The sequence below is a fragment of the Fringilla coelebs genome (genome assembly GCF_963513975.1).
Source record: "Fringilla coelebs genome assembly, chromosome: 18".
NCBI classification, from domain to species: Eukaryota; Metazoa; Chordata; class Aves; order Passeriformes; family Fringillidae; genus Fringilla; species Fringilla coelebs.
In genome coordinates, this window is record NC_140044.1 from 15488011 (window position 1) to 15503055 (window position 15045).

General features: G+C 43.6%; 1 protein-coding gene across 1 annotated transcript in view; it reads right to left on the bottom strand.

Annotated features, from left to right (window-relative positions):
* Nucleotides 1-2492: 2492 nt before the first annotated feature.
* The window catches only part of ERGIC3 (ERGIC and golgi 3), a 28355-nt gene continuing 15802 nt past the window's right edge, over nt 2493-15045 (bottom strand). The window contains exons 8-13 of the mRNA XM_084218163.1: nt 12971-13002; nt 12232-12328; nt 10546-10610; nt 9611-9747; nt 8705-8760; nt 2493-6151 (exon numbers count right to left, since the gene is read on the bottom strand). Coding sequence (XP_084074289.1) covers nt 6072-6151; nt 8705-8760; nt 9611-9747; nt 10546-10610; nt 12232-12328; nt 12971-13002 — 467 coding nt within the window. The 3' untranslated portion in view covers nt 2493-6071. The remainder of the gene's footprint in view (nt 6152-8704; nt 8761-9610; nt 9748-10545; nt 10611-12231; nt 12329-12970; nt 13003-15045) is intronic.

The following is a 15045-nucleotide window of genomic DNA, read 5'->3' on the forward strand; positions in this document are numbered from 1 at the left end:
TGAGGGATTTTCTAGTAGAGAGGAATACCTCCACAAACCAGCTGTGTTCTCTTCTGACTCTGGAATGAAGACCGCCCATGAAGCTCTGCTCTTTGCTCTTGTCTTGGGCCACAGAAGCCAAGTCCTGTGTCACTGAGCACTTCATGAATTCCCTGAGGAATGGAAAACCCTTTTCCCTCTGACCATAGGCTACATGAGAGCTTTTTGATAGAGAACAGATGTTCTTCCTGGCAACTTCCTTGAAACTGCAGAACCCCAGGACTGCTAGGGTGGGAGCTGTATGGGGCCTGCATGGGCTCAGCAGGGCAGAGAGGTTGTGGGGCTCCTCTGCCCCAGCTTCTCTTCGTGCATGGGGAAGAGGGCTCACTGCTAGCATTGTGCACTTGGGAGGTGAATGTACACCACTTAGGATGGGGAAGCTGGTGTTTGACTCATGGCCAGGGTGATGATGCTTTGCTGCTAGTTCACAGGTCAGTTTACAGATCCTAAATGTGTTGCAGGCAGAGAGAAATTTCTCGTACAGCACATGCTGCCAGCCAGCCCTGTCTGGCCTGAAGTAAATGGTGGCAGTGGCAACAGCAGAACACAGCAATAACAGTTAGAAAAGGAAATTAATATTGGGCTATTTCAGTTCCCGCAGGGTGGGTGAGCATTCAAGAGGTGTCCAAGGAAGCTGGGCAGAGAGGGTGGGTGACAAGGCATTCTGTGGTGCCACTGCCACTGGTGTTTGTGACATATCACTGCAGGAGGCACATGGCATGCTGTTACAGAGGTACACAAAGGTGGTGCTGGCCCTGTGTCCTATGCTGCTCATCCTGTGGCATTGTTTCTGAGCCCTCACAGACGGCATTGGTCCTGTCTGTTGGGTTCCCTCTCTCCTCCATGTCCCTACTGCCCACTGCACCACCCCTACCAACGTCTGCATGGTTCAACACCGGCTACAAGGCAGCCATAGGGCCTCTTCTGACAGGTGCACACCATGAGCTCTCCTCAGATGTAGTTCAGTGGGGGCTGGTAAGTGAGGCAATGGGCAGGAACTTGTTGGTCTTCCCAGGCTCCCTGAATCTGTTCGTAGTGGGGCAGGGCCAAGAACAGATATGATGGGGCTAGAGGGATGCAGATCCCAGCTCAATCCTTCATACCCTGCCCTCTGGCCTGTTTTTGACCCTTTTCCCAATATCTCATCTGTTTTTTCTGTCCTTTCCCAGGTCTCTGCTAGGAGAAATTTGGCTCTGTCTCCCTTTGGGCTGCTGGTGGAGGTGCTAATGCTGCATGTCACTGTGCTTGTTCCCCTAGAGTCTGCAGGTTCCCCTGAATGGTATCCAGATCCAGGCCGTAAGTCAGCAGCTCTTCAATGTCCTCTGGGCCCTGACAGCTGATGTGTGGGACCCATCTCACCTCGGGACTTGTGCAGTGATGGGGAACTCCGGGCAGCTGAAACAGTCCAGTCATGGGCTGCTAATTGATGCTCATAACTGGGCACTGACGCAGGTGACCTAAAGGAACTTGGTCTCTCCCTGTCTTCTGAGAACCCTAGCATGCCCCAGCCCCTGTCCAGGCTGTTGAAATCTGCCAACACAAACCCTGTGAAGGAAGTGGCTGGCTGACCCTGCTCTCTGGAGCCCTTCATCCTGGGACACACAGGATATCCCAGGATAATGCAGGCCTTGTGTCACCCATATCCACTCTTTGCTGCTGGCTAGGGTGACCTGCTGTCCCTGCCTGGTGGGACCAAGAGCCTGGGAAGATGCACCTTTGTTTTGGGACACACCATCCTACTGTCCTTTAGGATGAACAGAGCAAAGATCACTGGCTTTGAGCTGGATGCTGCCATGAGAACAACCCATTTCTTCATGTGTGGCATATAGGTAAAGCCTTATAGAATAAGAGCCTTGTGACCCTTGTAAAATCATAGATTAGGCCCGCTGCATTAGCTGGGTGCAGCTAAAAGCCAGCCTAGCAAGTTACTGTGAGAAAGGAATTGCACTTGTGAAAATAGAGGCTCTAACCGTGAGAATAATTCTGTACCCATGAAACAAGAATGTAAACATCATTAGAGAGGAAAGTTTCTGATGGACACATACACAAGCAACTACTAAGCAATGAACTGATTTGCAGTAAGTTGCCAATTAGAATGAAACATGATGCCTTTAGAACTGTGATAAATAAGATAAATATGAACTGTGAACAATAAAGATTGGGCTACTAGGCTATTGCGCATGAAGAAGTGTCTTGTCCATCTCTACAGTGACATTCATGTACCCAGAAGAGTGCAGTGAACCTAAGGCCTGATGTTCACCTTGTCCTTGTCCCCTTCAAACCTCTGGATCTGCAGTGGGTGGCCAGTGTCTTCTCCACAGGAGAACTCATACGGTGTGTCACCATTGGGGGATGGTGTCTCTTGTACAGGAAACCCTGCAGACGGCGTAGTGTGGTCTGGGGGTTCTAGTGCCTCACTGGAGACCTGGCATGAGTCCTGATGGCACAAAGGGTACTGGGCATCCCTCTGCCCTGCACTTTGAGGTAGTTGGGCATTGACCTGTCCCCACAGGGCTCAGGCAACCTGCAGTACCATACTCCTATGAGTGGGATGGCAGCTGTGCCCACACTGGGGCCATGGGCTTGATGCGTCCCTTCCTACAGCCAGGCCAGGAGATGCTGCTTGGCCAGCTCAAGGGGTGGGAGATGCCACTGGGCTGAGTGCTGGGAGACAACGGATACCCTCTGCAAAGAAATGGGCCCCCTCAGCAGCAGGTGTACTACATGATCACTGCTTGCCTCTGCTTTTGCAGCACATGTGAGAGTTAAACAGTTCATCAGAGGAACAAGGTAATGGCTCTGTGTACTCCAGCTCCTCAGGGGCAGGCAGAACTCTGTTGGACAGTGAGCCAACGGCTGCACTGTGTTGGGCTGGCTGTTCTGTTTCAGCATGAAGAGCACCGTATCACTCCACTCCCCAGCCAAGTGTTGATCCTGAGCCCCGCTTTCCTCAAGTACAATTAGACAGAGCACCATGGGTGACACCCCTCCACTGGCTTCACAGCCCTGCTCTCTGCCTTGCACACCTGCCATCCGGTGAGGTGTGGTACCAGACACCACAGCCAGTGGTACCAGATGCTGCCACTGTACCTCCCCTTGCACTGCTTCTCCATATGCTTTAGGATGCCCCAGTGTACACACAGCATTGATTCTTGCTGGCATGCGCACAGGTCTCCGTGTTTGGCTTCGGAGCAGACAGTGAAGGGAACTGACACCACTATTGGGAAAAAAAACGTTGGTCTGGAGCTTTTCTCAGGATGAGAGCCCATGACACTGATGTTGAATTCAGCCTCATTGAGAGACAGGTACATGAAGGCAGGATTGTATTTTACAAGTGATGCATTTTCAAGAAGCTGGAGCCAGGCTGTTTGGCCAGGAACGGGCCAAAGGACACTGCCAGCAGCTGTCCTGGCTCTCTAGCTTGCTGCTCCACCCCAGCACCTGGGCTCACAAACCCTGCAATTCGCAGGGTTTCGGTACTGCTTGTGCTGGTCCTACCAGCTGGGTACTGTGGGTGCCATTCTCCCATGGCAGTAGCAATGCTGTATTTAGCTGGACATAGGGTGGGCACAGTTCTGTCCAAGCTGGTTGGGTGGGACAAAGGGGAGATGTTAGGGCTGGAAGTGGGCATGGAGCCTGTGAGCTGCTGTGTGTGGCCCTGCAGGGCTGTGAAGCCAGTGGTGGACAGCAGCTGCTCAAATGTGGCTGTCCACATGACAGAGCTGGTATTTCTACCCACAGACGGCTTTTGGGGGAGGTTTATAGTTGTTCTTAGGAAAGGAAGATGCCCTCCTCACCCTGCCCTGTCTTTTACTAAGACTTTTATTTTTACAGTCCTTAACTAAGGGAATATTTTTTAAATTGCATCAAGGAAGAATAAAAAGGGAAAAATCAAACATGGTGAAAGAAGACAATGGAATCAAATACATTTGAAATGATCTTATGTTGAATAAACTTAGAAAACACACGAACCACCACTTCCTTTGCTTTTTTGACCCCTTACAACTTTGAAAAGGCATCCCTGCAGAACATGACCCCCCCTGCAGATCAAGACTCCAGACCCTGGGGACTGAGATCCCCAAAGATTTTTGTCCTCCAGAGCAGGGTTAGCAGGATGTCTTCTATCTCTTTCAATCACTAACATTCTTGATTCAGACTCAGCTTTTATCATGGTTGTTAGTCACTTGGGCTTTCATCTATTAAAATCACCAGAACTCTTGGACTCATATCCTCCCTACTGAGAGCAGAAGCCTGTATTACTTAACTATTAGCTTCATTAATTTTCTGTCTCTCCAGAGAGAATCTCCATTTTGGTGACTTCGATTTCTTCTCTCCACTATTTCCAGATTCCCATGATGAGTACAAGTATTGCACCTTCACCTTCCCTTCACCTTTCTTTAGGTCCTCAGGTCTGCTCTGGGTAATAATCTCCAATGCTTGTCCAGTTTACAAGCAATTGGCTTTCCTATTAAGGACAAGCCAGTCCTAGACAGGAAACAGTGATAACTCTTTCACTGTGGGTTAAACTCTTGCTGCATACTTCCTTTCATCTTCTCTCTCCTACTATTCCTGTAAATTTAGTTACAAAGCTGAAATGTACTGATGAGCAATTGAAGCTGTTCAGGTCACTTTTTGATCCTGAGAAACATACAGATACTGTGTTCCATTCCTCATGCTGTAGTAGTACTATGTGATCTTGACCCACTGGATTCATTAAATATCCTTGTAAAAAATATATTTAAAACAAACCTGCTTTTCAACATTCTTGCTTGAAGATAATAATTCTCCTTACCCACACCACAAATTGCTTCTCTCCCCAGCTGAAAAAACAGCAGTTTTTAGACTCCCTGGTTCATAGGTAAGTTCAACTAATTAAAAAACCCAACCACCTAGTAAAACCTGTTCTAAAATAAGTTAGAAAACAGCTTTCTCTCTGCAGTATCTGACCCTGTGTCTGTCCAATTGCTCGGACCAATATTAGAGTCATACCAAAGCAAATCCAGATCAGAGATTTAAGAGCAATCAATCTGTTTTACATCAAATAAGCAAGACTTCACAAATATTTTTCCTCATTATTTTCAAATTTCTTCCAATATAGTTTCAGGTACCAAGCACTTTACTGACTTGTATAATGATTTAACATAAAAAAGCCCCATCATCATCACAATCTCTACAAACTTTGCCACAATGCAATGTGTCTTTAAATTCTTATTTCCAATTCAGTATCAGGACTACTTCAAATAATTTAATTATTCTTCCATATGCCTTACTAGAACAAGAGAGGATGGACTTTATTTGAAAATATATACCATAGGGAAATGAAAAAAAATCCAATTAAAAAATCAATTAAAATTCTGGACACCTCTTTTTCTTGAAACATCAACTTGCATCTTTCAGAAGAAGAACAACTGGGAGTTCCCTCAGCACAGAAAGTACATTCCAAATGCTTAGGCTCCCCATACAGCCCAGGATGGCTGGAACGCAATAGATGGGATTCAGCACATTTTTATGGAGGTCTGACATACAGCACCAGCGCACCCAGAAACATTTTATGGAAAAATTAAAAATCCCTGATGGTGTTGCTAGAAAGCTTATTTGATGGCACCTTCAATCCATTACAGGTCTCTTGACAATAAAGTACATTATTCCTAGAGGCAAAGAGAATGCAGTATCTCTAGCATCTCTGTTGGGAAGGGGAATAGAACTGGAGGAACACGGACTGACACAAAAAGAGTGTGACAGTAGGGCCTGCAGAGCCAGATATGATAGCTAATCTTTATAGCAGCAAGGTTCAAGTTGTTCCATCCACAAACTAAGGCCAAAGAATCAGGGCACAGTAACATATGAGTGGTTAGGGCCACCTGGAAGTTCCAAACCTCTTCTCCTGTGCACTCTCAGAAGATCACTTGTGCTTCAAAGAGCCTGATCAGTTCTCCTTGGAGGCTTGGGGTGGGTTCCTTAGTTTTGTTTGTTTTTGTTTGTTTGTTTTGGTTGGTTTGCTTTTTTTTAAATGGGTTGATGCCATTGCTTATTTATGTTGTCTTCCCAAGTTCAATTTTCTTCTGGATGGCACGTGCTGAGTGATAGATCAAGGAATCAATGAAACCGGCAACTAAAAGGAAAAAACCAAATGGATGAAGTCAGACATGCCTCAAAGACAGAACAACTCCCAAAGATAGAAAACACAAACCCTGCTGTCAGAGGAAAGGAATCCCAGGTCCATCAGACAGTAAAAGGTTCTACTGCTGCTGTTGCTGCTCAGAACAGTAAAGTCCTCATCTCCTCAGGACAGACAAGACCCACGCTGCAGGACAGAGGTTATCATGCTTCCCTAGAAAAGATCCCTTTTCCAGAAATAAAACAGACAGGCTGTGTCATGTGTGTTTACTGATGACTGAGAAGAGTTTGGAGAGGAAGCTGATGTGCTTTATGCCACTTGTTGCCTTGACTCAGCTTGCAAAGGACTTGTTTCCCATTTCTTGCTCGTTTCACAGCAACCCTAGAAGTACCATATGCTGCCCTTGAAGGATGCCCTTATTGGAGATGGCAATGTACACCCACCAGACACAAAGCAATACAAACCACTGCCTTTAATTCTTTCTGCGGTATTTTCCTCAAACCTCTCCAGCCCTGAAAAACCCTATTAATTCCGTGTTTGTTTGTGACCACATAAAAACTCAGAATGGTCTGCTATATCACAAACCCCAGACAACCAAGGTTTTCACAGGACAGGAACCTTGAGCTCCTGCCAGGGAGGGAACACAAAGGTTGCTAGGGAGCTATTTTTCAATGATTGGATTTTATAAAGATTCATATTCTTTCTTTAATTCAAAACTTCAATCAAAGTTATAAGTAAATTATTTCCTGGCTTTATACAAAGACATTGCAATATGTTACAAAGCATTGCAGCTAAAATGGGAATTGAATCCTCTGTTTATTACTATATAATATGAAATTCTTGGACTTAATATTTGGTCTATCATGCTTCAGATAACTCTTGTGTGGTTGTTTTGCCCTGAAATTATCTCTACTTGTGGAATCAATTTGATAAGGTTACACAAACAGAGGTGACTTTAGAATAGTACAGAATCACCTGGGTTGGAAAAGCCCAGTAAGGTCATAGCGTCCAATTGCCCCCAGCTCTGCCAAGCCCACCACTATACCACGTCCTTAAGTGTCACATCTACATGTCTTTTAGATTCCTCCAGGGAGGGTGACTCTACCACTGCTCTGGGCAGCTTGTGCCACAGACAACCCTTTCCATGACTAAATTTTTTTTTCAATAGCCAATCTAAACTTCCCCTGGTGCAACTTGAGGCCATTTGCTTTTGTCCTGTCCCTGTTAGAAGAAGAGACTGACCCTCATCTGGCTCCAACCTCCTTTCATGTAGTTGTTGAGAGTAAGAAGGTACCTCTTGAGCTTCTTTTTCTGCAGGCTGAGAACCCCCACCTACTCCTTATCAGATCTACGTTCCAGCTCCTTCCACAACTCCATTCTCTTCTCTGGACTCACTGCAGCACCTCAATGTCTTGTTTGTCATGAAGGGTCCAGAACTGAACCCAGGATCCAAGGTACACCACCAGTGTGCAGTGGGGGACAGTCACCGCCCTGGTCCTGTTGGCCACACTACTGCTGGTACAAGTAATTGACCTTATTGGCCATTAGCTGATTTGATCTCTAAATACAGAGTCTGAGCATGGTGTATGGCAGAAACATGAATTGGCTGCCAAACTCAGTGCTAAGGGGCACTTGAATTTGTCATGAAAGTAATTTCTGAATTACTTTTCATATCAGAGAGATGAATAGGATAAAATTTATCGCAGACAGAAATTCTGTTTAACAGTATCAGATTAATTGAGCACTGTGACACCTTGGATGATGGAAAAAACTTGCAGATAAAGGTATGATGTTATAGGTATTTGATACCGATGTTATGTGACACAGAAACTGGTTTCTCAGGTCCCTGACCACATCTTCAGGCTGGCCCTTAACACCCACAGGTCTGACTATGAGCACCCTGGACCTGGAGAGCACGGCTGCACCAAGGCTGCTTCCATGCACAGCTGAGCAGATACTGATTAGCTTTTCCAGATGCCAGCAGTGAGACTGAAGTGCAGATACTCAGACGTATCTGCAGGAGCCTCTGAGCCTCACAAGACCCCATCTAGTTCTTGCAGAATACTAGCTGGAGATCCTATATCTGGGAGCAGTTTGATGTCTCTCAGATATATATTATGCCCATGGCAACCTGGGTTCAGAGACTTAAGTGGCGTCAATTCCACATGAAAACAACTATCTACTTACAGACCCAAGCTGGCCAAGAATGCAAGTACAGACACTTTCATATGGGCTGTGAAGAACAGCTTTGTTAGGAAACAAAATGTCCTGTAGAGCATCAAAATGAAATATTATGACAGGTCTACAGGTCTAATGAAATAAAATCCTGTAATAGTTCTACATTATCTACAGCATCTTGTAAGCCTCCAGTGAGAGCTACAGTCTGATGCCACTCCTGTGGCTCTGCAGAACATGTATCACTTCCCAAGGGCCGAAATAATCTCTCTTAATCGAACAGGGATTTATTACTAGACATGCAGACTTCAGAAAGCGTAAGATAGTAAATGTTTACACTTCAGAAAGCAAAATGATTGAAAGGTGCAATACCTGTAAATATGCCTCCAACAATGGCACAAACTCCAGTAAGAAAGTGAGTAAAGGACCTAGAATTTGAACAACCAACATGAGCTCAAATACCAATGTCAGGTATGTAATAATAAACTAATAATTCTAATAATATTCATCATACTATATAATTATGCATTACCTAAATATTCATAGCTAACAATTCTCAAATTAAAGAATTAATTAACCCCTATTGGCTACAGAATGGAGTTTGTCACTGCTACTTTTAGTCATCAGCACTAAGAAGAAGTACTGAATTTATAAATTTGAAAGATGGGCTTTTAATCCCTAAGACAGTATTCATTCCTACCCAGTGAGAATGCACAGGAGGGTCACGCAACACAGTAATTAAATCCCAAGCACATGTTAATACATTTTAAGATATAGACATTTTCTGCCCCCCATTATGAACTTCAAAGACTGTACAGCTACAGCCACAGCCCCTTCCCTTCCCCTGCAGTTGCATTGCCAGCCATTAACCCAGAGAGAAAAGGAGGTTCCACACTGGCTGGAAGATGTAGAAAAGCTATAGCAAATGCAGACTAAGGAACCAGTTGGACTGTATGGGTGCTGTTGGTAAAATGGGTATACTCTGTAAACCTAGTCCTCCCATTCGAAGTCTGAACCAAGAGCCATTATATCACACTTCTGCTCCTTGCCCCACTTTCCTTTTCCATCTTGATACATAGTAACAGAAAAAACCCAGACCACAGCTCACACTGAGAGGAAGGGCATCGGTGAGCACCTCTTCCTTTTTGCTGGCTGGGAAGGGGCTTGGATGAATTTCAGGCATTTGCACTATCATGTCTAAATGATGATGAAGTTTTGAGCTATGTAAAATTACAAAATCAATGCAGGATGAACAAAATGGAATGAAATGTCTCTTACCTGTGTTTCTCTGTCAGCTTCACCATCATGGGTGAAAGTTCATACAGCACAAAGACACCAGGCAGACCCTGGTCTCCCAGTAGCCCATTTGCTATTTTTTCATGTCGTGTAACTGAGAACTGGTTAGTTCTTACCACCTACCAGGAAACAAACACAGCAAGCATTGCTTTGCTAACAGGGAATAGGAAAGGCTACAAAAACATGAGTTCAGTGAACCATATCAGTGTTGCCCTGCCCATGTGGGCAACCTGTCAGTGGTTAGAAAGAGTCATGAAGAGCTCTATCAGGATCAGGTATTTGCTATCAGGTCTATATCTTTAGTACAGGCTACCAATTAAAGCTGCAGCTAGCCCATAGTATGAGGGAAGCATAACACCCAGGCTGAACTACTTGGTCTCTGCTGGCACACAACAGCATAAGCTGTCCCTCTCAACCCTGAGTCTATGCCATCCTCTGCAGAACCAAAATGCAGTCCTGTTAAGCATGCTTCAGGAGACAGCCCTGACAGCAGAAAGCCATAAATAATCAAGAGTGAGGAAAAGGAAAATAATACATACAGGCAGGAGAGCAGAGAAAGAGATAGCCGGTCTTCACATTAATTAAGATCACTCTTCAGCATTCTTCTGTGCCCTGACATCTTTCTACATACACATTGTTCATACTAGCCCTATTCTTAGAGTAATTAAACTGGGTTTCTGTAAAATGAAATTATGTTCTATCATCCCTACTAAGTTATCTGACACAAATTACAATCCAAGTGGAGAAAGATATTATCCAGGTTTCTTTACCGAATTCCACACTTGGGGGTTCCAAGTACTAAATGTAGAATACAGCCCCTGATATACATCTGGATCCACAGTTACTGTCAGCATCAAGAATATGAGGAGAAAGTGAAAGCTTTCACTTGTCAAAGTAGCAGGGAAAAAGGTACTTACTTCACCATCTACTTTCCTATACACAGTGGGGACCACTTTGACAAAATATTGAAACATCATGGAAGCTATAAGCAAAGACAGGGAGAAACACAATTAATATAAAGCCATAAGGTGGAAGGTTTCACTGACAGGTCAGGTAGACACAAACTGGTTTTGTTCAGCTTGTCAGGGAACATCTTTCTGCACAACAGCTGCTGGAGGTTTTCAAGGACAGTAAACTTAATGTCTGAAATGTGTCTTCCTTTTGCCAAAGTGAATTTCATTTCTGCTCCAACTAAAACCAAAACTCATGGCATTTTGGCCTTGAAAAAACAGAAAAGCTTCTACAAACTTGCTATAGCTTTACCAGTAAAACTTCTTGCAAATTCAATTCTAGTCCAGGAAAATTTCTTAACAGCATAGCCCTAAGAAAACATAGGCCTAAATGAGTATCTCATATCAACTTCAACTAACACTGCAGTTTATTCCTGTAGAAGCATGGAATTTATTGTATCAGAAGATGAAAAGGAAGATCTGGACCAATGAATAAAAAACAGAAGAACCCCTTCTGTTGCCTCAGACCAGTCTGTTCCTTCAGTTCTCTTAAGGATAACACAATGCAAGAAAAAAACTATTTTCTATGAAATTCCGTAGAGAAGACTATCCATCCATTTCTACAGCAGAAATAATTCTTGCATATGGTATCTTTAGCTGCAATAAACATAAATTTGACTTGCAATCTACTGCTTCTACTTCTTTACTGGAGCATGTCTTCAGAACAAATTCTTCAAGAATTTACCAACTGAGGTAAATTTCCCTGAGGCTCAGGATGAAAAGCTTGAGCTTATGCAGAAATTTACCAGTCAGCTACAGGTCCTCCCTCTCAGATAGTTTATTACTCCACAGAATAACTACAGCATCATAATCATATTGAACATTATGATACCTGTTAATGTTTTTGTACTTTTTTTCAAACTCCATCCTCTGATTTGGGTACAAGGATCAAAATCAATGGCAGAAAACTTTAAAGAACAAATTCAGGTAGGACTAACAATACTATCACCACTTCAAAGCAAATTACTTCTTTCTTCAAGCTTTATTACATACAGCTCCAATTACCTTCAAAGACAAACTATTCAGACTTCAGTGGATCAAAAATAAAAACCTCTGCAGTGGCATGGAAGAGACCTATCATAGAAAAGCAAGCTTGTGGAAATAAACTTAAGCACAGCAGGAGCAGGAGGAAAAAACTGCTTCAGCAAACCTGAAGCTATCTAGAAAAGATCAGCAATATTTCAACTTCACTGCAGCTTTTCAAGCTCTTACTGTTGGGTATGTTAAGGTCAGGCAGACACCACAGCTCTCCAGCAACTACCAATTAGGCATTTTTTGTCTACCCTGCATGTTCTGGTTCTCTCTCTCAACTATACCTGAGGTAGGCCTTTAATAATGACACGCTGTACCTGCTGTTGTGCAATCACGAATGCTAAACAGAGATACCTTTCAGAAAGGTCACAGAATCCAAACATGTTGGCAGATTTCTTCCAGGTGAATGGAGACAGCTGCTCCAGAAAGAGCACAAGGTGGAGTCACATTTCACATAACACTGTCAGGGTTTTTGTTGAAACTGAGAACTTTGCTCCTGTTCTCTTCTAACACTTATTAATACAGACACTTCAAAAGAGACTTCTTTCAGCTGTCTTTTACCTTGCTGTGCAGTGATGGCTGTCCCATCCAGAGGGTTCACAATGCCTGGATAATCCCTTCCAAATGAGAGATGTTTGATATAGTGCGTCATATTGATCTGAAATGGAAATGCAAGTAACTCAAGTAGCTGCACAACACATGAGGGGTAAGGTAAGGGGCCTGAAGGTCATTACTGGTATATTTTTCTGAGCATGGCTCTAGAATGGAGACAGGCGCTCCTTTTCTCTGTGCATCCCAACAGTAAACTCCAAAACATTTGCTCTCTTTTTTATTCATAGGAGATTTCAAAACAAGGAATTTCTCCTGCTGGAAATCCACAGATCTCAGTGCCCTTTCCTTCCATCTACAGAGCAGGCTCTCCCACCCGCTCCTCTACTTGCAATAGGAGCACATGCCATCAGCTGCTTCGGAGGAATAAGTATGAGCATCGTCTACTTTCCTCCCAGCTCAAGGTAAACTCCAACAGATCCAGAAGCCGTTGTGACAATATCAACCTTAAGAAACTGTGAAGCATAGATTAAGGAAAAAGGCAGGCTCAGGAAGAGAGGCACAGGCTTGCCAAGCAGCATGCAAATGTCATAGAATGTATTTCAGAACCCTCTGTGAAAGCAAGACCCAGGTTCTGCTTAGACCATAAAGCCAAATCTGCAGGAGTCTAGGATCTCAATGTGGCAATGTGGGGGAAATCCAGAAGGAAAACAGACTAAAAGAACTAGAGCACTGCTTTAAGAACACTTACATTATCAAGTCCGAAGCTCTGCAGATCGTGAACTGTAATAGAAAAATAGTTAACAATATAGCTCACATTGTCATAGCAATAATATCTCTCTCCCATATTCTAGCAATAAGGCAGCTCCTTTCATTTCCATCAAAATCTAAAATGGCAAGAAAATTGCCTGGGTTTCTCTCTTGCTTGCATAATAGGGTGTGTGACAGATAAAACTGCTGTAATACCCATCCTTACACAGAGCCACTGTTAGAATGAAAGGAAGTAAATTTAATTTGGGGTTACTTCCGATTAGGTATTCAGTCCTCACCTGCATGTATTCTTCATCTAGGGCAAAAACAAGATCCCAGAGGCCAGAAAAGAAAGCTTTGCTGTTAGCTACACATAACTTCTCTCACTACTGTAAAACACAGAGGCACAACAGATCTAAACTAACAAATGAGCAGAGCACATGCTTTAATATAACATGCAAGTGCCCTTAAAAATCATCATCATCTTAGTAACTCTCAGTACTCTGCCTATCAGCCTTGGCTACTGCTGCCCAGAGAACATACTAGGAAAGGAAAAGTCTTTGCAGGAATGGTCCGAGCAGGGTATTTACAAACCACTAGTAGGGCCACAGTCACTGTCACCAGTGTTGGGATTTGGGGAATTTGGCCTGCCCCATCTCTGCCCTTCTCACATAAAGCAATGTAACAATGCTGGCAGCACCACACACGCCTAGAGGTGATCTGGCAGAGATATGTTATAGGGATTTTTGAAGGAGTTTTGAATGAGTTAGAGACGGTACCTCTGAGTTTTTTAGATTATGCGATTTACTTTTCTTATGTTCTACATAGGCAGGAAGGGCGAGTTTGGCTCACATCTTCACTGCATTGTTCAGAAGGTCACAAGACTTCCAGTTACAAGACTTTTTAAGGATTTATTGACCAATAAAACACTACCAACAAGGATATTTATGTTTTTGACCCAATCCTTAAATATTGCGTCTTATGGACTCATGCTACAGTGTAAACTTTCTTAGCCAATCATATTATGACATATAAACCTACAGTACTGCATTCTAAACCTCTTGTTTACCTTTGTAACTCCTTTTATTTTTTCTAAAAACTCTAAACTTTTTTCCATTTAGCTTAATGTGTCTCTGCTATAAACTATAAATCCACATTCTCATTTCCAGCACCTAAGTTTGGAAACCTTTTTCAGGGTCTCAGATCAAATCCTGTGTTTAATTCTAAGCTTTGGCTTACAGGCCCCAAGTTCTGAGGGTTCCCTGCATTTTGGATTCCAACATCTTCCCCTTCTTTTTGTACTAAGAATACTCTTTTGATGGCTTAGTCAATTATCTTTTGTATGCATTGTAGTAGGTAAGGTACTGCTATAACTATGATGACAATCAATATATAAATGCTTATCTTTAAAATCGGTGGGAGGCAATGGATATCTTCTAGTTTGCTGCTTAAATGACTTTATGCAACACCAGGAGCATCAGTCTCAGGATGAAAATCTAAATTGCAACTCCATTTCAGTATCACACCTACCAGGTTTATCCAAAGTCATACAATCAACTCAAAGAAGCCAGAGGCTGTGACCATTTTAACAGGTAAATTCATGTGCTCAGGAAGGCAGACATCACCTTTCAATTTAGCAAAGTAAAACACAGTTCAATAATCATGGGCTATTACTTTAGGAGCTAATGGAGTCAGATCACCAAGTGTTGCTACATTATTAACAAAGATTAGAAATGCTGCTCCTTGAGAGCCTAGCACAAGACAAACTGCTGTGTTTATTTGGCACAGCCTGGTTTTTGGTAGCGAGGAAGGGCCACAGGAGTAGTTTCTGTGAGAAGCTGCTAGAAGCTTCCACCATGTCCAACAGAGCCAATGTCTGATAGCCCTGAAGATGGACATGCTGTTGGCCCAATCAGAGAGGTTGGCAATGCCTCTGTGATGACATAGTTAAAAAGAAAAATGGAAACAGCATGTGCGCAGTTTTCTTCAGGGGGGGTGAGGCTGCTGCCATCCTGGCGCAGCACGTGGCCAGCCTCCACTGCCTGGCTACAGCCAGCCAGCAATGCTGTGGGAAGG